Source organism: Carassius carassius, chromosome 3, assembly GCF_963082965.1.
Source record: "Carassius carassius chromosome 3, fCarCar2.1, whole genome shotgun sequence".
NCBI lineage: Eukaryota > Metazoa > Chordata > Actinopteri > Cypriniformes > Cyprinidae > Carassius > Carassius carassius.
In genome coordinates, this window is record NC_081757.1 from 21,269,399 (window position 1) to 21,291,631 (window position 22,233).

Consider the following 22,233-nt stretch of genomic DNA (forward strand, 5'->3'; position numbering starts at 1 on the left):
TAAAGAGTGATAGTTCATTCAGAGATTAAAGTTGTCATTATTGGTCGTTAAAGTTGAATTTATCGTTATTTATATTAAATTCATAAAGTGAACAATCATTTTAAGTAGCCTCGCCGATACTGATTTTTAAGGATGCAAATATTGTACTTCCCTTGCGTTTTTCCTTTTTCCCCATGTCCCGGCAGGCTCTATGAAATCCAAGGGTCCAGGAACAGATTGTCCCATCACACACTGAACAATGACAGTTTTCCAGCACTTAACTCATGTGATTACAAACCTCAGAAAAACCTGATCATAAACCTTCAGGTGTTTCTTGATATAAATGAGCGTTGACGTCAAGGTCACTCTTCTCATTAAAGAAACATTATGACGGAGTATCACAGTACCTTTCCTGTTGGGATCAGAAGAAAGCAGAAGTAGGCTACATAATCGTGAAGCAGAATGTGGAGAACCGCAGTCTATTCAATATCGCACTTAAAAGTTGTGCTTTCAGAAGTATTTATTGGAGCTGAGATGCACAGTTATTTTCACCTTCTTTAACAAAGTATGGTAAAATGAGATTACTACCAACAACCTTCCTGATGCAGATCATGTCCAACTTCACTCCTGACACTTGTGTAAGATGTCTATCAGAAGTCACTGTCAAGGTCACTGATAATGTCCAGTCTCAGATTACAAATTCATCCCACAATTCTTTTTCCCCCCAAGTTAATATGTGCACAGAAATCACATACATTTTTACTCCTAGATATTTGCTCCTAACAAACAGGTCCACAAATCATAGGTTTAGATCCTCACTTAGTATAGTTTTGGACAGTTTTATTTTGTGTGATTATTATAGTGACTATTCAGAATTTCATGTCAATCCTGCACATCAAAATAATCAATTGTGGGCTCCTCTTTAGATTGATTCATCCAAGCATTACTATTGTCGGCCCTGAAATAAATGTGAATAAAAAATAATATTAGTTATGATACACTTCACACTCAACAAAACCCTTCATATTTCACGAATACACAAAATATTAACAAACACATGTACATGCCACAGCAATTCTACTGACTGTGAATGACGAGCGTGTTTTTAAACACTGCACTTCTTTACAGTATCCATAGATTAGCTCATATGAATAACCATACTGATCAGTTATGACATTAGCAATTCAATTTTTTTCAAATTAATTAATACTTCAATTGATCAAGGATGCACTACATTGATCAAAAATGACAGTAAAGACATCTGTAGTAGATTTCTATTTCAAATCCATTATTTTGAGAAAAAAAAAATCTGATTATAACGATTTCTAAAGGATCAGACTGAAAAAAAAAAAAGAGTAATGGCTGATAAAAAAATAATTGTTTCAAAAATATTTAAACATCTTGATGCCCAAAGTCTGAATGGTAGTCTAGTGGTGAGATATATGTGAACATACTTGCTTGTTTGTTGTTTGATGTGGGCAATAGGAGGAGGAGCTCTGGAAACAGTTTCCCTTTCAATCAAAGCAGCCAGACTAGTGTTAGGACACACTGATTTCCCCCTGAAAGCACATGTAAAACAATCATGTTGAAGTCAGACTACCCAATGCTACTGACTCTGACATACACTTAACTGAGAGACACCTTTAAAGTTTACTTGTGTTTGCTTTTATGCTTACAAAAAGAATAGTATTCACTATTACAGTTGGAAGCCCAATCTAAAATCTGAGTTTCTTTTGACCTGACGGCAGTAACCACAACATTGCGCTTGGGTTCGCTATCATAGCTGACGCTTTCCACACCATATGCCTCTGCTAGCTCATGGATAATTCTCAGGTGTTCGCGCTTCATAGGTGGAAAACAGTGACTCCTCTTAGGCTGTTTACCCTGAAAAAAAACACAATTACAGAGCTCTGAAATACAAAGCTAGAAGTGCTTGGATAGTAGATAGTCAACTATTTAAAGTGTGATCATTGGAACTACATATTACCTTGTTGACCAGTTCAACTAAATTCTTAATCTCCTCTTCAATTTCACTAACAAACTTGAAATCTTTCCTGAAGTAAAAAAAAAAAAAGTTTAATTAGTTTGAGCATTCAGGCTTTCACTTGGCTCTGTAGTAGACTAAACATTTAACTTATGCATGTATATTCTACACTTCAGTTTTTCTTTAAACTGTCAAAGCAAATGTGCAAGAACCCAAACTCGACTGGCACAGTCTTTAGTGCACAGTTACTAAACTAAAAAAAATAAAGGATAAGCATTTGTTGATTTTGTAAGTTGGCTACAATCCTCATTTTTGTGTTTTGAGCTTGGATGCTTTTGAAAATACAGTCCTGTACAGTTTATACATTTGGCAAGCAACTGAACCTATTAAATGTAGTGAATTAAACTCCAAGACTGTTCCCAAGAAAGCAACAGAAGTATTTTTACATAAATACTTCTGACTGTTGCATTCTTGAAAACAGTCTCGCAGTTTGATTCACTACTCTTAATATGTTGCTTAATGGTTGGTGCCTTCATCGTGAGCTCCTCCAAAGAATTTGAGTTTGGTATTGTCTCATACAACCATGTCCTAGCTTTATGTACTGTTGATACATTCTTGAACTATTTTAGAATTTGAACCACCTTGCATCTTCTTTCAGAGAGTCACTATATTTGGAAGACGCTGACTTGTTGAAGGTATCCACTGACAGATCAATCTGCAGGGCCTCAGCCAGCCGCCTAGAGGCAAAACAGAAAACATCAAAACCTGCACACCCACACATAGACATATCTAGGCACAGATAGAGGGAAAGAATGTGTGAATAAAGTCTTTACGTTCACCTGTTCCTCTCCAGTGCAGCACATTCTTGATCACACTCCAACCTTTGAGGGAACAACCAAATACAAAGGTTACTCCACTTCAACAAAAGCACATTACTAACAATCTTTACCTTCTGAGGTACAAGTTATTAGATCAATGTGTTCTTCTTTTAATTTAAACCATGTATTATAATGAAATTACTTACCAGCCACTGGCAATGACATGACAAAATCAATTTTTACTTGGATGTTGTGGTAAGTGAGTTTTAATCCTGTACCCTGCTCTCTTTCGATGCAGCTTTGAACTTATCATTTATGTAAGGTAAACACTGACCCACAGACTACTCTTCTGGATGACTAATAAAAACAAGCAGTCTTGCTAGCTTTAGTGTGTGATTATACCTGGCCTTTCTCTGCTCTTTCTTTGTGAGCGGTCCAATGTCAACGGACTCTCCCAGCTGCATATCTGACAGCTTACTGGCAACGGCAATAGCTGCATATCTGCAAAACATAGAAATTTGACCACTGATCAGTTAGAACATATGACGTTTATAGCATGTTTTGTCTTATTTGCATATGAACATCATTCATTTTAAATGGATTGGCTGCTATGAGTACACAATCATCAGTGGGTGAAAAAAAAAGAAAAATTTATCAATATAAAACTTGGTTTTGAATGTCTATGATGGTGTTTTAACCTTTGGTATGAACTGGCTGCATCAGCACAAGGAACGGTCTCTTTCTTTCGGCCACAGTCACACTGCAGTGCCACCTAGAGATTGAAAGTGAGAAATAACTACCAGTAAGCGTAGAGGCTCTCCATTTTTAATGCGTTCTTGTTTTTTCAGCATGCATAACATAAAAATGTGTCTGCAAAAATAAAAAATAGCTGAGGAATGTTTGTGCTTAGATGATCAGATATTCTGCTCTTTTGATCGGTCTTCTACATTTGAAAACAACAAATCATCTGATTCGAGATTAATTTTGACAGGCTATAATAAACAACTATAACAGATGTTTTATGAAAACTATAATTTACTCTTTCAAGCCAATGTTTTACATAACCGATAATGCACATTTGTCTGTAAAAGCATGTGCCAGACCACAAGCACCCTGCAGCTGAGGAATTGAAGGAATCAAATCGGGCTACAGCTGAGGAAACAAAGGAACGCTTTGAGCAATAACTGCATGTTCCATCTATAAACCATCTGTGTAGATTTTGGATGAGGGAAGGGCTGTACCTTGGCACTGCAGATGGTGGGTGGACAGGGGGTGCCTGGGTGGCACGGAGCAGCACATGGGTGTCCACAGCTAGCTCTAGGGTGAGTGCATGGCTGCTTACACCCTCCCTCTGCCTGGCATTCCCCACGGTGACATATTTTCTTACAGTGATGAGAACCACAGGGTAAGAGCTTGTCACACACTAAACCACACGAGATGTCCTGCAGGTGGCATGGGATATTACTCCTTTGCTAGGGAGAAATGTGAAAATGGTGTTGAACATGAGATTTGGAACTTTTCTTGAACAGAGTGCAAAATAGGACTGCGTATGCTTAAATTTGAATTAAAAAAATATGAAGATTTTGTTTCAAAAATGTGTCTTTTTACCTCATGATTACCCATGCACCACTTCTTGGTGAGGTAGGTACAGGGAGGACATCTCTCCTCACTATGGCATGAATGGAACACTATGGAAAAAATCATAAACAAAACAATCAGCTTATTCAGCAAGTGTCTTTCTATTCATCAAAGAATCCTGAAAAAAATATAAAGCTTGGTTTCCACAAGAATATTAAGCAACACAACGGTTTTCAACATTCGTAGTAATAGGAAATGCGGCTTGAACATCAAATCAGCATATTAGCATGTTTTAAAATATGTTTAAATAAACAATGGTTATTTCATATTGTTAAAATATTTCACATTACTGTTTTTACTGTACTGAATAAATAAATGCAGCCTTGCTATGCATAAGAGACTTTAATATATACATAAAAATTACTTTCTTTTAGTTTTTAAAAGTAAAAAATATTGTCCTCAAGCTTACAAATTGTCAAGCGCAGTTCCATACAGACAGGTAACCTTCACAAAGAATAATAGGGTATATATACGTGTATAAATCTTGACATATATCCGTTAATGAGTATATCTGTGGTTGACTGAGCAGAAGTACCTGGATGATCACAATCATGACTTCGGGTACATAAGTTTTTACATTCAGGAGGTCTCGTTCCACAAGGGATGGGCGGGAAGAGCACAGTCTCCCCACAGTAGCACGCCAACTCATCAAAACCTTAGAGAAAAAAAACACAGTGCTGTGTAAGAAGAAAAGAGATGGAAATTCATTAAGGTGATCTTGAAGGCCAGGCTTACTAGTTTGCCAACAAGGCTGGCAGTTCCCACGGTGACAAAGGTCCTGGCATCGATGAAGACCGCAATTGAGTTTGTAACCACAAATCATTGAGCACTTATGCTCCACATCCTGATAAAGAGAGAGAATGCTTACATAAACCTTTCTTGTGGCTTCTACACCCAGATAAACCTTTTATGAAAATATAAAAGACTCACCACACAACACAACTCTCCACACTTGTGCCTGCCGCAGGAGCGCTTCTTGTTGCAGCGTTTCTCACATGTAAACACCATGTCTTCTGTAAAGGATTACACATTAGCATTACTTTACAGTACATACAATTATTTTGTTACACAATTAACTAAAGCCTTACGTTCAGTCTGAATGGCTGCACAAGGAACTTCCTATTAAGACAGAAGAGAGAGTATGAATTACATCTGCAGTTTTCAGAACTTCCTGACCTTTGTGCAGCTGTGCGATAACAGTCTAACCTTGCTGTTGCTGCCACATCTGCATTTCATAGATGAGGTCAAAGAGCATGGGCCACAGCTGTCCTCATGGCAGAGCTTTTCACACAAGTGGACAGAATCTACAGCAGACCAGACACAAGTGAGAGAGAAACATAAGAATTTTGAACAGTGTTGTAGGGATGTAACAAGTGACTTAACTCACAATGCGATACAATTCATTATACTGATTTCACAAGATTATCATCTCAGTTCTTTTTTAATTAACAAAACAAGATTTAAGACAAATTATAAATGAAAAGGTCTTTTATTAATTTTAAAACAAACCCCAAATCAAGTAAATAACACAAATAAAATAAATCTGTTCATATAAACAAACTAAGGCTTTGTCTGTGCTCTTTCCATTTAAAATTAGTCAACCACTGCATTTTAATCACGATCCAAACAAAGATGCTGCATACTTTGCAACATGAGCAGTTTTTTTTAGGTAAAGTTAGATTGTAAAATTCTTAAATTTGAAGCAACAGTATGGTCTGGCTTTAGTTTTGTGAAACTATACAAAATAAAACATGTTTAAATGAAACAAAAACAGCAGATGAGCTAAATGAGATGCAAATTCACTCTCTGCCAGCAGGTGGCGCTTTTAGAGCAGCAATGATATAGTGTTTCTTCAGTTACCGCTGTAACAAAGCAGCCCTGCTTATGAACACTACAAATGTACATTGTGCAGAGGCAAAATGAAAAGAAAATCTAAACTTTTCTAAAGACAGTCAGTTCCACTCAGAGATACATTCACATAAACTCATATCTCCAATTGTATCACGATTAATTTAATATGTCAACTGATTTGAATCGTACATATTTATATAGCTTTCAACTGGCTTGCAGTGCTTCGTTTGAAAATGTTCAATTTTTTGCTACTGTAAGACAATGGAAATGACTGTAGATTGTCAAGTATTTACTCCCAACTCTGGTCACACTCAATCTTTGAATTTGAAATGAGGAAAAATGTAAGCATTCCATATTTTGCCAATAAATGATCATTTGCAAACAATATATGCAAATGTAGGCTTTTAACATATAACTAAATCTAATATTGCATGACTCTAGAATGCTCTTTAAGGTTTCTTAACACCAATCACTACCTGTCTGCCAGTTTTCTGACATACAGTCTCATCCTAGTTACAGAATATGTTGATCCAGACATTGGCAAGCTGGACTGCTCAAACAAACCAAGCAAAGTTTTAAAAGTATCACAGAATGATGTTCTTATTGTTTCTGTATACTTTCAATAAGCATGAAATTAAGTTGTGATAATCTTTTCTTTCCTATTTTGGTGTATTTCTGAGTGAAAGGATGTTGTTGCTGGGGGGAGGGGAAGTTAATGTTCTCGATTAATGATTAAAAGGGAACGAGAATTTTGAAAAATAATGACGTGCTCAGATAAAACATTAATAATTAAACACTGCAATATTCCATAAAAAAAGTGATTTCATGGTGAATTTAGGGTCTTTTGCATCCTAACCGAGATCAGAAGAACATTTTAACAACAAACTTTAATCCCCGTTCAATTTATAATCAAAAACTCATCCCAAATCAGACACATACCACCATCTCCACATGGCAGCGGCTTGTTGCAGGTCTTGCCACAGGAGGGGATCGGGTCAGTACAGCTCTTTCTCTCTGGGTAGCCAAGCTCCAGAAGCTTAGATAATGGAGTCTGTCCACATGAACAACTGTGCACCAGCTTGGGGCTGAGTGGACATGACTGGCACTGCCCAGGATGGCAGAACTGCTGACAGCGATGGGATTGGCAGTCTAGCATCCTAAAACAACAGATTGAGAGAGGAGCGATCACACACATTTACTAAAAAAAAAACATGCAAAATACACGTTCAAATGTCTGTATTAACCAAAATAAAATACGAAGTCAAACAGGAAAAAAAAGATAACATTAATAAAGAGGTCTAAACACAAGTCTTCTTATTTAAGACTAGAGAATTAACAAAAAGGTCTGTAAACAGAACTTGTAAAATGATTAATGTCATACACTGACAAGCGGAGACATGTTTTTGATAGTACATACTTTCCACAGGGCTTGCTACAGGAGAAATGTCCTGATCCATCAAACTTTTCCCGGTCAGTCCCACACGCCACCTCCCTGAATGCCACACCACAGAAGCAGGCTGAAAGAGTACAAAAACATGGCAGGAGAATTATAATGCATTAAAATGAGATGACTGCATAGATTCTGAAACCAATTACATGACAAGCAGTACTTACCTTGCTGAACACGAAGTTGACAGGGTTGGCATGGCCCTGAATGGCACACCTGGGCACAGAAGTGCTCCGAGCAGTTCAGAAGAGCTCCACAGACCTCTTCACAAAGCAGAGGTCCTGTCTGACTGCAACGAACCTGCTTTCTGCACACACAAGAAATCGGTGTTGTTTGGCCTGTATATATGTGGACTACATATAGAGTTAATTACAAAAAGGTAATTGTACCTCATTCTACCACAAATGCAGGACTTTGTGATAAAAGCAGGACACTGTGGGCAGGGCCCAGGATGGCACAAGCTACATAGAGCAAGAGAAATTCAACACTGGATTGACCAATGACATTGCACATATCTCATAAACATACACATAATTATAGCTGTGCAGCCAAGTCAGTTGCCTGTATGACTAGCTGGGTAATCACTCTTAAGAAAAACACAAAAAAGCTGGTACAAGCAGATGATTTCAGGTCTACCAGAAGAGTTTACATGAGACTTCTAAAAAAAAAAAAAAAAAAAACTAGTATTTTTAAATCACTGTCACTCAACCTGAGCCAAAAGCATGTAAATGCATTGATTGTGCTGCTGGGCTCTTACATGTTACAGGGGTGATTGCATTCCCCGCCACTCCGCTTTTTCCCGCACATATCTCCACAGCTATGAGGGATCTCAGTGCGCTGAAACTCAGGATTGGTCACCTTTCCTGTTCATTAAAATGAAAGGTGAGAAAAAAAAATCTTGTTATTCATTATAAACATAGAGCCACATTATCATTTTACAGAATGTGAGTGATTTACAACAGAAACAAAAATATTATGTCAGATGCAGAAACTAAAATAATCTTACCACAGAAGCAGGAGTATGCATTAGGGGCTTTGAGAGCCACATGCTGGCATGCAGGACAACGCCAACCTTCAGTGCCATCTGTAAATATTGAACCATTTCAATTTGTTAATAAGCTATGGACTAGCCCAATGTGTTTAGCATTTATGTTTTAGAAATCATGTCTTCAGTAGTCTGTATAGTTACTTTCAAGAAAGTCAGTTCACTCTGCAGTCGTATTTGTGACACCTCCAGGCAGCTATTTTAGGCATGCCAGACCAACTCCTGTCTACTGAGGAAATACTCAAATCTTAAAAAACGTTTTTTTGCATTGCCAAATTGTGTGCTGCAGATTCTACCTTTCCTAACAATAAGAGAGCACAGTCTTTGGTGATGTCCCCTATCACAGGTGAGAGCCAGTTGACGTACCATCAGCTTGAGATGCTGGGGAGCGAGCCCATTTCTTGATGCAGTTAAGGTGAAATACGTGGTAACAGCTCTGACAGCTCCAAACCGGAGCCATGACCCGAATCACTTCACAACAGACCATACACTCATACTTCTCCTCCGTCAGCTGCTCAATTAGACAACCTTCACACACACACACACACAGTGTTGAACACGTTAAAAATACTTGTAGCTAAGAGATACACAGAAATACAGTACTATCATACTAGAAATCTGTCAATGATTGATTATCGTACAAAAGACATACAATGGAATAGCTGTAAGTGACAATAATTTTAAAGAATATAACAAACATGTGTATATTTGTAGACATCTTGGGACTTGTACCATTGAGCTAGCAGAACAAAATCTAGATCACATGATTGGTTGACAAACCGTTGAGTTGTGAAGTTGACAAAACCAATCCAATCAGGTATTGTTAGTGCCATGATGCTGATTATCAACTTCCTCTCTAAGCTCAGGCTTTAAACTTTCATTAATTAAATAACTACTGAGGATTTGAAAGTGTGATAGAGTGACATCAGTAGTGGACAGCCAATCACATGATGTGCAAAACTGAAAATGTGGTTTACTAGTGGATTCACTTCCCTCTTCTGTTGATTAAGAGAAAAAAGATAAATAAAAGGACATCTACCTAAATCATAAAGTTAAAACAAGTTATTTTGTACAGTTGATTATATCCATAGGTCAGTCCACAATAAAAAAAATTAAAGTTTTATATATTGAGTCTTGCTACAGGATACTATATATATTTACATGCATTTTAACTAAAGGTTTACTAATAATTGTAAAATTGGACCCTGTGGAGTAATTTCATTTGTTACAGAGAGAAGACATTGCTCAGAGCTGTTTATTAATTTTAGATTGCATACGCAAAACAAAACCTACTACAGAGCATGTTAGCCATGGAGCTGAAGTTATAAGGCGACAAACACTTTATGATGAACAACTTTCATAGTGCCTAGAACCCAGGATTGGCACATACTAATCTTAACCGGCTTCATGGTACAAGCCCCTGATCTAAAGCACATCACCTGTCTGGGTTTCTTTGCTTTTGAGAGGCTCCATATGCTTCACCAGTCCGGTCCGTCGCTCTGGACCTCCACCTCTTCTTGACCCTGGATTCTGTATTAGTGGCCTTTTCCCTCTCGCAGCTCCTCTGTTCCTGATGGACTCCTCTTGTCTTCTGCCCTCATCTTCTGTACCTCTCTTCTCCTCCCCTCTCGCAGCTCCTCTGTTCCTGATGGACTCCTCTTGTCTTCTGCCCTCATCTTCTGTACCTCTCTTCTCCTCCCCTCTCGCAGCTCCTCTGTTCCTGATGGACTCCTCTTGTCTTCTGCCCTCATCTTCTGTACCTCTCTTCTCCTCCCCTCTCGCAGCTCCTCTGTTCCTGATGGACTCCTCTTGTCTTCTGCCCTCATCTTCTGTACCTCTCCTCTCCTCCCCTCTCGCAGCTCCTCTGTTCCTGATGGACTCCTCTTGTCTTCTGCCCTCATCTTCTGTACCTCTCTTCTCCTCCCCTCTCGCAGCTCCTCTGTTTCTGCTGGACTCCTCTTGTCTTCTGCCCTCATCTTCTGTACCTCTCCTCTCCTCCCCTCTCGCAGCTCCTCTGTTCCTGATGGACTCTTCGTGTCTTCTGCCCTCATCTTCTGTACCTCTCCTCTCCTCCCCTCTCACAGCTCCTCTGTTCCTGATGGACTCTTCGTGTCTTCTGCCCTCATCTTCTGTACCTCTCCTCTCCTCCCCTCTCACAGCTCCTCTGTTCCTGATGGACTCCTCTTGTCTTCTGCCCTCATCTTCTGTACCTCTCCTCATCTCCCCTCTCACAGCTCCTCTGTTTCTGATGGACTCTTTGTGTCTTCTGCCCTCATCTTCTGTACCTCTCCTCTCCTCCCCTCTCACAGCTCCTCTGTTTCTGCTGGACTCCTCTTGTCTTCTGCCTTCATCTTCTGTACCTCTCCTCTCCTCCCCTCTCACAGCTCCTCTGTTCCTGATGGACTCTTCGTGTCTTCTGCCCTCATCTTCTGTACCTCTCCTCTCCTCCCCTCTCACAGCTCCTCTGTTCCTGATGGACTCTTCGTGTCTTCTGCCCTCATCTTCTGTACCTCTCCTCTCCTCCCCTCTCACAGCTCCTCTGTTTCTGCTGGACTCCTCTTGTCTTCTGCCTTCATCTTCTGTACCTCTCCTCTCCTCCCCTCTCACAGCTCCTCTGTTCCTGATGGACTCTTCGTGTCTTCTGCCCTCATCTTCTGTACCTCTCCTCTCCTCCCCTCTCACAGCTCCTCTGTTTCTGCTGGACTCCTCTTGTCTTCTGCCTTCATCTTCTGCACCTCTCCTCTCCTCCTCTCTGATCTGAGCAGGTTCTCTTTCTCTCCAGTTACCCTCAATCCCATGGTTAGGGGCCGGACCTTTCCTCCAGGAACTGGGCTGCATGCGGCGATCTCCACCTCTCCAACCCTTAAGGTTCCTTTGCTCAGGCTCTGGATGTTCATGAACTGCTGCAGGCCTTGTGACTCCTGCATCAGCCTGGTTTTCCCAGTTCTCCACTTGGTCCTTGGGCTGAGGCTCCTTTATCGATCTCTCTGCTCTTGCTTTATTAGTCTGTTTACGTCGACTAGCTTGATAAGACACTCTTACATTGGCTTCCACAGCTGATCTCTCTTTCTTATCCTCATCTATTGATCTATTTGAAGTGGGTGAGTTGGGTCGCTCACGGCCACAAGCTCTGTGGTCCCATCCTGAGGAGTCGTTATCACTTCCAGGTTTTGTCCATCTCTCGCTTGGAGCGTGACGGTCATTAATGCGCCTAACATCACCGCATCCTCCTCTTTGTCTTCCTCCTCTTCCTCTACCTCTTACGTCTCCTCTGATGGGAAGTTCAGGAGGCAGTAATGTATTATTGTCAGGGTTTTCAGACTCATCTTGACTGTGCTTAGTCTCATCGGACTGTCTAATGTGATGATGAGGCCGAACATGTTGAGCCCTCCAGTCCTGAGTGTGGTGCTGCTGCCTGTAACTTCTCCTAGAGTAGGGCTGGGTGGTTTTAGCTTGTGGTACAAACTCGGCAGACTCTGGATTCAACTTCGATGTGTCTAAAAGTGAAGACAAATGTTTGTCAGGCTTATTTTCTGCCCTTTGACTTTATTACTGTAGCACTATCTACACACAGCCTATAGTCTACACATACTGACTCGGCTTTTTCGCAACAGGCAGTCACGTGGCAAAGATAAGACGAGACCTGCCATTCTCTTTACTGTAAGAAGGTCAAATCATGAATTTACTGACACTCTTTTCGTGCTTTTAATTTGTTACACATTCACAAACCAACTTCCTTCCACTTCGTCCTTATGGACGCGGCGTGTGATGATGACTGATAAAATATAACTTACATCTGTAAACGGTCGAATAAATCGCTTACAGAAATCACAACACATCTCTTTTTTATTTAGTTTGATTATCTTAAATAACTAACGTACTTCGAGAATATTGCTGAGCTGAGAGGCCGTAACCAACCACACTTCACTACAGCTAACGCTGAGGCGAGAAGCCATAATTAACCGCTTACCTGTAATGGAGGCTTCAGCCATTCAGACGAAACTCAAGACAGTTTCGACGAGATTTCCTCAGAACTGCGTTGAATATAATAATTCAACCGAGAAGCCGATAGGAAGATTAACTGTTTATCAACTACACTGACCGAGTTGGTGCTAGTTGTGCTGAAACTGCTCGTCCAATCAGAGGACAGAGATCGCTGACAAGTGACTGTGGCGTCACAGCTGTGACTACGTAACAACATATTTACGTCTCAGAATAACATTTTTCACATTTTATAAATTACTTTAAATTACATGTAAATCTCTTAGAACAAACAAAAAGCACCGAAAACATGTAAGGCTCTAAAAGCATTGAAATGTTTTACTTTCTTTTTTCCCCTTTTCTTTTCTTTTCTTTTTTTTTTCTGGCAGCTAATGTTAATTTGTTTATATGTAATACCTCTTGTTCTTTTGACAAGTAATTAATAAAATATTTGTAAAAATTCCATCTTAAAATTGTCGAAATATAAAATCTATTTTATTATTATTTTATAGGCCACCAACAACAATGCCACAATGCTTTGAATTTGATCTTTATTGAAATATGTTTTTTTCATACCTTGGCAATGAAAATATATATTTCATTGTGCACTTTGACAATTAACATTTACAGAAATACGTTAATCAGGATTAATTCTTCAATAAGATTAGAAACATCGTTTTATGAATTCAATATTTTTCTCATTATAAAGACAATAGTCTTACTTAAATATCATACGCCAGAACACCGGATTATTTCATCGGGGATCACATAACCAGTAAAATTTACTCGTAATGAATCTAACCCACTCGTTATTGGACACTTTCACTCACGGAATAAAGTAATCATGGCTATGGATGGATTATTATAAATAATCATACTTCTATACCATTCGTGAACATAATATAGCCTTTAATAGAGAATAGAGACATTCATTCTAAAAACCAGATGCATGGAAGGAAATTGTCAGTTTAAACAACTTTATTATTTAATCAAACTGTATAATGTAATCAAATTGACAGTAGTAACACAAGAGTACACAGATTACAGCATTGTGTATTTCACTGTCTCAATGTGTGGCACAACATGAAGATTATGATTATCAAAAATTCAGTCGCTAATATGTTTGTTTCCCCAAATTTTGAGACCAGGCATCACTGCTGAACAGGAAATTAACCTCATTCAACAAACATTGTTCGAGAATATTTCACACAATAAACATCCACTTTCATCTTACATTAGTGTGCACTCATACACATTCAGAGATTCAATGTCACACACATATACATACACATCTGCTGAAAATAAACAGGTCTTCCAGTGAAGAAAGATAATCAAAATAGAATTTAGACCTTGATTTTTGGTGAGACACCCTGTTATGAGGATAAAATTGGAGACAAATGTATCTCCCTTGCATGCATGCTTAAACACCTAACAGACATTTAAAAAAAAAAAGAAAAGAAAAAAAGAAAGAATGAAAAAAGAAACTATTCAAGAAACTCTCAGGAACTGTCCCAATGCATAGGTTTGCTGAAATAATCAAACAGAAAACAAAAATATCTACCATTGTCCATTTCGTCTGGTTGTACAGTATTAAAGAAATGTTTTACACTTGTTATATATATATATATATATATATATATATATATATATATATATATGTGTGTGTGTGTGTGTGTGTATATATATATATATTTGTGTGTGTGTGTGTGTGAGATGACAGTTCTTTGGTCACAATACTCAAAATGTCTTTTCAGGAGAAAGTAATATGTGCCACAACTATTTGCATTTTATAAGGATAAATATTGTAAACCTTCCAACTCAAAATCCATTATTAGTGAACACGATGGAAAATATTATTTAGAACACACTGATTGTTTATCATATAAGGTTGTAATATGATGTGTTACTCTTTCTGTAGAGAAATAAATCACATTCTTGAAGTCAAAATGAATTCATTTTTGCAGTTCTCAGTTCCACTGCTTGTAATCTATCAAACTCAGATGACCTGACAGCAGTATGAGGGCTCTACTATATCACTATATCAAATATTATCAAACAAAAGAATACCTCTGTCTGATTAAGGACTGACAGCTGTCAGAAGACGACGCTTGTCTTGTCTTTATGCTAAAACCAGGATGAATCCTTGATTTCAACTATGGCATGTTTAAGGGATCATTGTGTACCATAATATTACAACAAAAACAACAAAAAATCAAAACAAAGACACACACACACACACACACACACACAAACACATACACACACACACACACACATGCACACACAGTCTCACAAGTCTTGTAAATATGCATAAGCAACAAGATGAGAAAAAAAATCAACTTGGGAAAAAAGCAATATATGTGCATTAAGTGGATATGTGCAAAAATGTCCTAAAATGTTGGAATATGGTTGGATGAAAAAAAGTGAATTCATACTGTTGACATATCTGTTCACAGAACATTTTCCAATTATATTCAAACAAGCAACTAAAATCATCCAACATAGTCCAAAACATCCGTTCAAATCAAAGAGATGAAGTCATAAAGGAATAGGAAAAAAAAACATAAAAACCCTACAAAACCCCTTTGAAGATATATAAAGGTCTATATAAGATTTCCAACACATAAACTGAATGAATGTGCATTTCAAAGACTGACAGAAAAGAAAACTCTCTCCGAGAGGTACATCAAATCAGAGGATCAAACAAAGCTGCATTCAGTTCAAAGATGATTTTGAGGGTGAAAGGTCAAAACCTCATCCTGTACAATCAACAAACAAGAGTTGTTCCCCGCACCACGTCAGGAGCCGAGCAGAAGCTGCTGGGCCGTTATCCATCCAGCTGATTACCAAACGTTTCCTCTGAATGTGGATTGTTTTGCTTTGAGTGTTGAAAGCTAGATCCAAGCATTTGTTTCTGGATGCCTCTTCCGTTCAGTCACCACACCCTCACTGTTTCCAGTTTCATCAGTGTTTCGGAGGGTTGGTGACTTTATGATTGGAGATGTGTGGATTTGTAGCTAGACATCAAGAAGGCTGCTGGGGCTGTGTGTGACTCGAGAAGTCAAAGGTCGCATCTCAGCACTGCTCTGATTCAATAAAGCCTTCTTTTTCTTGACCCACAGGCTCCACCTCTGCGTATGCTGGATGACCAGAACCTCGACGGAATTTCATCGCTGGCCATCGGCTGGGACGTCTCTGTAAAGGTATGAGTTTGATATTAATAAATGATTTGGTTTTAAATGCGCTCCCCATCAGAGACAAGACATATTTGTTCTACTAGGTGGTTATTAATGTTTTTACAGTTACCTTTTTGCACAAGCCATCCAAAATGCATGACTTTAGAAATACTGATTTAAAGCAACTGTAAGTTTTTACCATGAAATGTAAATTTCTAAATCATTCAGATGGTACACGGACTTCTAATAAAGTGAAAGGCTTGTGTTACTTTACTTGGTGAGCAGGTATGAAATTTCATGAAAAGGCAACAACTAATACATGTGTACATCTCTCCACTGTAATTATGATATTGATATATTTAAAGATGCAGTAAAACACAAAACTACATACAGTTGCTTTCATTTGCAATTAAATCTCTGCATCTATTTAATAAGAAAAAAATTCTTGCTTTTGTAGAACAAAAAATAATTTTAAGTAAAATGAATGGAGACAAAAAAAAGGATACAGCAATACCATAAAAGTGTTTCTCACATTCAATCAATTGATTTGATTCACAGAAATATTATTAGTTAAATTGTTTATTCATGACATCCGAATGGACAACTTTTATAAGGTTTTGTTTTTTACGACCTTTTTTGGAGCTTTAAAGCTTCAGTACCCATCCATTGTTAAAATACAGACGGAAATTCGTACCACTGATAAAGAAGTCATACAATTTTTGGAATTGTCTATTTGAAATAGACTATTTTTTTAACCTAAACCTCCGTACTCTCACCTCAATGAAGAAGAGTCCCGCGGCAGAGCTCGGGTGGTGGTAGATGTAGACGGTCACCAGGACGATGGCCACCATCACGAGCAGAAGCAGGAGCATCCCAAGAATCAGCCCCATGTGCAGCGGGTGAGCGCTGTTCTCTGCTGTGCTTTTTGCTGCAGCTGCTGTAACACACATTATACTGTATTTATAGTTCTGAACACTGATCAATTTCTGTTCACTTGCGCTGTCAGAATACATCAGTCTGTCTTTGTACACACAGATGCAATGCATGTAACAACTTCAGGAAAATGAATCCTGACAGGAGACTCCTGGGTTGAATCCCTGTACTTCTACTTTTAAACAGAAGAGAGCACTGTTTTCACATTCATTTTCATACGGTTTCCGTGGCTTGTGTCTCTGTCCAACAGGCAGATAAAAAGATTAACGATGGAAGAGAGACAAGGCTGTAAATCTTAATTTTGTATTGTGAACATTTCCAGCCGGCCCAGAAATAAAGATTTACTGTGGTCTGCAGTTCTTGTGTTTTTGCGCCACAGCCAGGCCCCTGTAAAAACCTAAGACTGATGAGCAGACTCAGTAGCAGCTTTTGAGACTACCAAATCATCTTGTTCTTTTTCTTACAATGACAGTTAGGGATCTACAGATGTCAGTTGGATCTGCTTGATCGAAATGTATAATGAAATAAATATATGAACTTAAAATGCACTACTTTCATGTAGCAACATCTAAACGAACTGCTTTTGGGTCAAAAATATTTAATATACGCAAGTCAATTAACCTCGACTCCATTAGGTTAAGTTCAACTATCCCAACTACACTGAACACCACTGACTTTCACTAAACTGAGGACAAAATGCATTTTACAACACATATTCTTTTGTGTTCCAACTCTAAACTCTTTGACTTTATATCTCTGTGATAAATGAAAACACCCATCTCTGCACATATCTCGACAGGGTGTCGCTGATTTTCTGTTCTGCTGGATTTCTTTACGCTACATTATTTTATTTAATTACAGCACCCAGGTGGCTCACATACGGCTCCTCATGTATTATAATTATAGCGATTATAATAGCACTTCATTCTGCGACAGTGCTGCTGTTTCTCTGCAGATGTGTACAAATGAACACAACCACAGAGTTTCAGTATTTGTTATCTGCATATTGCTGTACATCAAATCTTTTTTACTGTTCTATACCTATGACAAAGACTGTACAACAACAAACAGACAAAATTCTAAGACGTAATTATAACATATTTCTTAAAAGCAGGTAATCATGTTTTAATGATTACTTTACAATGTTTTTATTTTATTAATTCAGACTTATGTGCTCTCTAGAAGCTTGCGTTCTGCAAGTGAACGTCGCTTGATTGTGCCATCCCAAAGAAGCACAAAGTCACTTTTACGGATTTTAAATGAAATGTTCCTCCTGGTGGAATGACCTAGGAGTCCTTAGCCATCTTCAAGAATCGGCTTAAAACACATCTCTTCCATCTTTATTTGACCCTATAACTTTAGCACTCACTATTCTATTCGTAAAAAAATAATAAATTCGAACTACCTTTCTAATCTTTTTGTATTCTATTTTCTTTTCATTTATTATACAATTATATATATATATATATATATAAAACTCTAACACTAGCTCGCTCTAATCTTTTTCTATTCTATCTGTTTTCTTTTTATTTATTATATTATTTAAAAGCCCTTGCTATGTGTAATGTGTTTAAGCTAACTGAGTTATTTATTACTTTTTGGATAAAAGCTTCTGCTAAATGACTAAATGTAATGTAACTGCTATAATAATGTTAAATAACTGTAATGTTTTGTCAAAATGTTTGCTAAGTTCTGTCCAAAAATATCAGAAAAATGAACGACTGTAAAAGTAAAAATCCATTTTCTCTATAAAAACAAAAAAAACAAATAAATTGTGTATACAGTTCTTTAGCCAAAGGGCACCAAAATGATTGACAGACTTTACAGGGCAGAACTAATCACGAGGCAGGGTTTCTGTTGTTAGTTATTACAGCCACAAGTGCCCATGACCACTTAAGCAAGGGAAGTAATTTGTTTTCAATAAGAGGGAGACTGAAGCTTGGCAGCCAAAGACAGCCTGGTTTGATGACTGTCATACTGAAACAAAATACAGGAAACTGTGGGTTCCACAAATGTTTTGTCACTTACCAGCTATCCCAATTTACCTGATGCCTTCAAATACCTTTCTAGATTTTCAGTGGAATTGAATAATACTGTGACATTTTCATTTGGCGCCAGTAAAATGAATAGCGACATTTTGTTGAAATCGGTCATTAATCAAATGCACTAGTTACATTTGGCAGCACTCGTTAAATTAGAAGTTGGCTTCACCAGTTAAATTGGCGCAGACACCAAGTTACCTCATGTAAACATTAAAAAAAAACAAAAAAAAACAATTTTTTTGGGTTTAGCATGAAGGTGCATGTTATTTTAATTCTATAACAGACACTGCAGAGTCTGGCTATTGTAGATTATCGAGGGAGACATTATGTCTGGTGTGCTGGAGAAATCATGATGTCATGGCAGACTGAAATATGTACACACACAGACAGACAGACAGCTGGCAACAGATCCAACAGACATGTACTCAATCAAATAAAACAATCAGATTTCTTTCTTTATTGTATCAAAATGGCCTTGCAAAATCAGGCTTGTATTTTATTTCTGACAGGGTGTGAACTACAGATAGTTCATTTGATGTGAAAAACAGGAAAACTTAGCATGATTTGCCAGCAAAAAACAAATACAGGCATCTTTTGAAAACAAAGATGTTTTTATTCTGTGTTTGTATCATTAGGGTGGAATTAGGGTGGTTTACACTTTTACTTTTAATAAGTTTTCCTTTTAATTAATATAATTCTGTATTATATATTCACCTTAAAAAGTCCATTGTTAAGACACCTGCATCTCTTTAATTAGTTTTAGTTAGTCAGGAATTATACCATTCATATTATTCTGCTTAAGGTTAGATAGCGCTTTCTTTGTTCTTGCTACATGTTTTCATTGGCGGCATGCTGTTTTCTGCTTTATCGATGAAATGTTGAAGCCCTGACTGCCGTTTCCGACTGGTAAAAAAATACTGAGCTTGCTCCGAATCAAAAACACATGACCTGGATCTTACTAACAGAATTCTGGGAATTCAGAGGGGGAAGACGAAAGAGAGTGAGGGAAAGAGAGAATATATACCACATAAAGAGAGCAAGAGAGAGACTGTGTGTGATAAGGAGAAGAGAAAAACAAGGCATGATACAAAAATCTGCTGTTGGACAGGAAATGAACTGGCACAAAGCACTGCTGCGTGGAAAAGATATTTAGACAAAAATGTTGTACTTGCTGCCACATATATACTCACATAACCAGACAAGTCACACACACACACACACACACACACACACACACACACACACACACACACACACACACACACACACACACACACACACACACACACAAGTATGACCCTATTTGGGCATAAGCAGGATGCCCAAATAGAAACGTGAGAGCAGAGTGATGTCTGATAGTTCACAGACACACTTTGCACTGCAGCAATGCAAAGATCTTACCTCCATTGTCTTTGAGATGTAGCGCAATCTTGGTGTCATCTATAAAAATAGATGAGAAAAGAAATAGGAGGAGGGAGAGAAAAAGGGAGCAAATATTAAAGCTCAATTTTACACATTGACGTCATACACTCATTTCATCAACAGCTGTAAATAGGTCACACATGTGTGTGATGGGCACATCAAGGAGATTAGAAAATATGTCTGATTGGAGAGCAAGTTTCGGATTTGTAATACATTTTTAATGAGCAATCCACTCCAAGATTCTTGAATATGATTTCTAGTGAGTTGAAGAGCTACTGTCTGAGACAGACAGGTCAACATCTGCTGCAGGCAATTCTGCTGAGAACTGAGTGAATGAAGCAGCAAAATAACAGCTAATGCTGCTGTACTATTTACTGTAGCCAGTAGGGTTATAGCAAGATATCAACTTTCTGATTTACAGCATGTTACATGCTTTCATTCACACACCTGATTTGCTGCCATACGTTACATCGGGCTTAGAGATGAAGAGAAGAATGTGAAGGTTTGTTATTTCCAGATGACTGTAATAATCAAATTCACTCTGATAAAAAATGTTAACGTTAATGTGCTTAATGCTTAATTTATTATTAATTTAAACCCTACTGAATCAACTTGGAAACATAAAGTTATGCCAACAAAAGTTTATTTAATATTTAAAGGAGAAAATGTTCATGTTGCTTCAAACCTGTATGGTTTGCTTTCTTCTGTGGTCACCAAAGCCTTTGGTTAACATCATTCTTCAAAATGTCCAAAAATAACATTTAAATATCTTTTGTGTTTAGAAGAAAGTCATACAGGCTTTGAACGACATGAAGTGACTTCTGCTGAGTGAATGATGACAGAATTATTATATTTGGCAGAACTGTGACAAAGGCAGGTTTCCAATTTTATAGTGCACAGCAGAATTGCATTTTTTATAGTAAATGTACTTTAAATGTACATAAATGTCTTGATTGTTCAATATGGACCTGTCAGCATTTTAATTCTGTTGTCATAATAACATAAGTTAACGAAACAACCAATCAGTAATGAATGAGGGATGAAGTGTAAACAAGAGATACATGCCTTTTCAATGACCTCATAAATCATTGCCTTATTGAGCATTCTGAGAAACCGTTAATGATGAACAGATTGTTTCATGCAGTTAATCACTTTAAGTGGACTTCTGGCAACCCTGAGACTAACATACTGTTTGTAGCCAGATCCTTTCCTGCCTGTAAAAACAGAAAGTGCTGGTGCCACTGGCTCACATGCTCACAGCTAGCCAGCCTTTCGTTTTAAAACATGACAGAAACAAATACTAACATCATCGCCTATAAAAGACGGAAACATTTCTCAAAAGGACACAAGTGTTACACTGACTGCAGAATGTCTGCAATAATAAGCAAATAATAATTAGACTTCTTCTACTTCTTCTTCATAAAGAGGAAGACAATGAAATGAGAAGTTTAATTTCTTGTTCTGAAAATTGGGTAAAACTACAGCCCCTCTAGATTTGAAATATTTATGAGTGGATGCATAATTCACAGACAAGATTTATAATTTATGCCGAGTTGTTTACTGTCTGATAATGTGTTTGCGCAAATCATAAAGAAAAACGGAGCAAAGCACACAACAGGAGGTCGAAGTTAAACAATAGTTAGGTGGTATGTGGTGTATTTTACACTGTATTTACTGTAAGTGTCAGTGATGAGCATGATTATCTATTGTACCCCATTTATGAGCAAAGCCCTTCAGCTACATTCTGAATGTTCTTGAATACAGAACGTTTCTTCTCCAGAAATTGATTTTCCCCAGACTCATAAAGAACAAATAAGCCTTTCTTTTTCCGTGTCTATTGATTTATGTAGAATCCATTTGTGCCCTCCTCACATCATCCTGCTGCATTCTGACCAGGAGCAGTCACTTGAAACTAAT

The 22,233-nt window shown here is 37.9% G+C and overlaps 2 protein-coding genes across 5 annotated transcripts in view; both read right to left on the reverse strand.

Annotated features, from left to right (window-relative positions):
• Positions 1 to 807: 807 nt before the first annotated feature.
• Positions 808 to 12,904, reverse strand: nfx1 (nuclear transcription factor, X-box binding 1). 4 transcript variants are annotated; one of them, XM_059533799.1, is made up of 25 exons: positions 12,733 to 12,904; positions 11,123 to 12,259; positions 10,202 to 10,972; positions 9,129 to 9,290; positions 8,724 to 8,801; positions 8,475 to 8,580; positions 8,107 to 8,178; positions 7,885 to 8,024; positions 7,688 to 7,787; positions 7,210 to 7,427; positions 5,626 to 5,723; positions 5,508 to 5,538; positions 5,350 to 5,432; positions 5,155 to 5,263; positions 4,955 to 5,074; positions 4,390 to 4,469; positions 4,023 to 4,253; positions 3,480 to 3,553; positions 3,184 to 3,282; positions 2,803 to 2,844; positions 2,605 to 2,700; positions 1,967 to 2,033; positions 1,718 to 1,863; positions 1,434 to 1,538; positions 808 to 937 (listed from the first exon to the last, which is right to left on the reverse strand). In XM_059533799.1, the coding sequence occupies exons 1-25, from the start codon at positions 12,752 to 12,754 to the stop codon at positions 862 to 864; spliced, it is 4,263 nt and encodes a 1,420-aa protein (XP_059389782.1). In that variant the 5' UTR covers positions 12,755 to 12,904; the 3' UTR covers positions 808 to 861. The 4 variants fall into 4 exon arrangements, 3 of the variants coding, with proteins under 3 accessions (XP_059389782.1, XP_059389772.1, XP_059389764.1); XM_059533789.1 differs by having other exon boundaries at positions 11,048 to 12,259; XR_009426471.1 differs by having other exon boundaries at positions 1,656 to 1,863; positions 10,202 to 12,259.
• A 1,506-nt stretch (positions 12,905 to 14,410) lies between these two features.
• Positions 14,411 to 22,233, reverse strand: part of plxdc2b (plexin domain containing 2b) — a 57,991-nt gene continuing 50,168 nt past the window's right edge. Inside the window, exons 12-14 of the mRNA XM_059533808.1 lie at positions 20,296 to 20,334; positions 16,696 to 16,856; positions 14,411 to 15,938 (exon numbers count right to left, since the gene is read on the reverse strand). Coding sequence (XP_059389791.1) covers positions 15,819 to 15,938; positions 16,696 to 16,856; positions 20,296 to 20,334 — 320 coding nt within the window. The 3' untranslated portion in view covers positions 14,411 to 15,818. The remainder of the gene's footprint in view (positions 15,939 to 16,695; positions 16,857 to 20,295; positions 20,335 to 22,233) is intronic.

Coding starts and splice junctions, on each gene's coding strand:
- nfx1 (XM_059533781.1), bottom strand. CDS start 12,754: ATGGCTGAAGCCTCCATTACAG. Junction 7,428..7,687: donor TGTAGCAAGCCCTGTGGAAA/GTATGTACTATC, acceptor CTGTTGTTTTAG/GATGCTAGACTGCCAATCCC. Junction 938..1,433: donor ATCAAACAACAAACAAGCAA/GTATGTTCACAT, acceptor CATTTATTTCAG/GGCCGACAATAGTAATGCTT.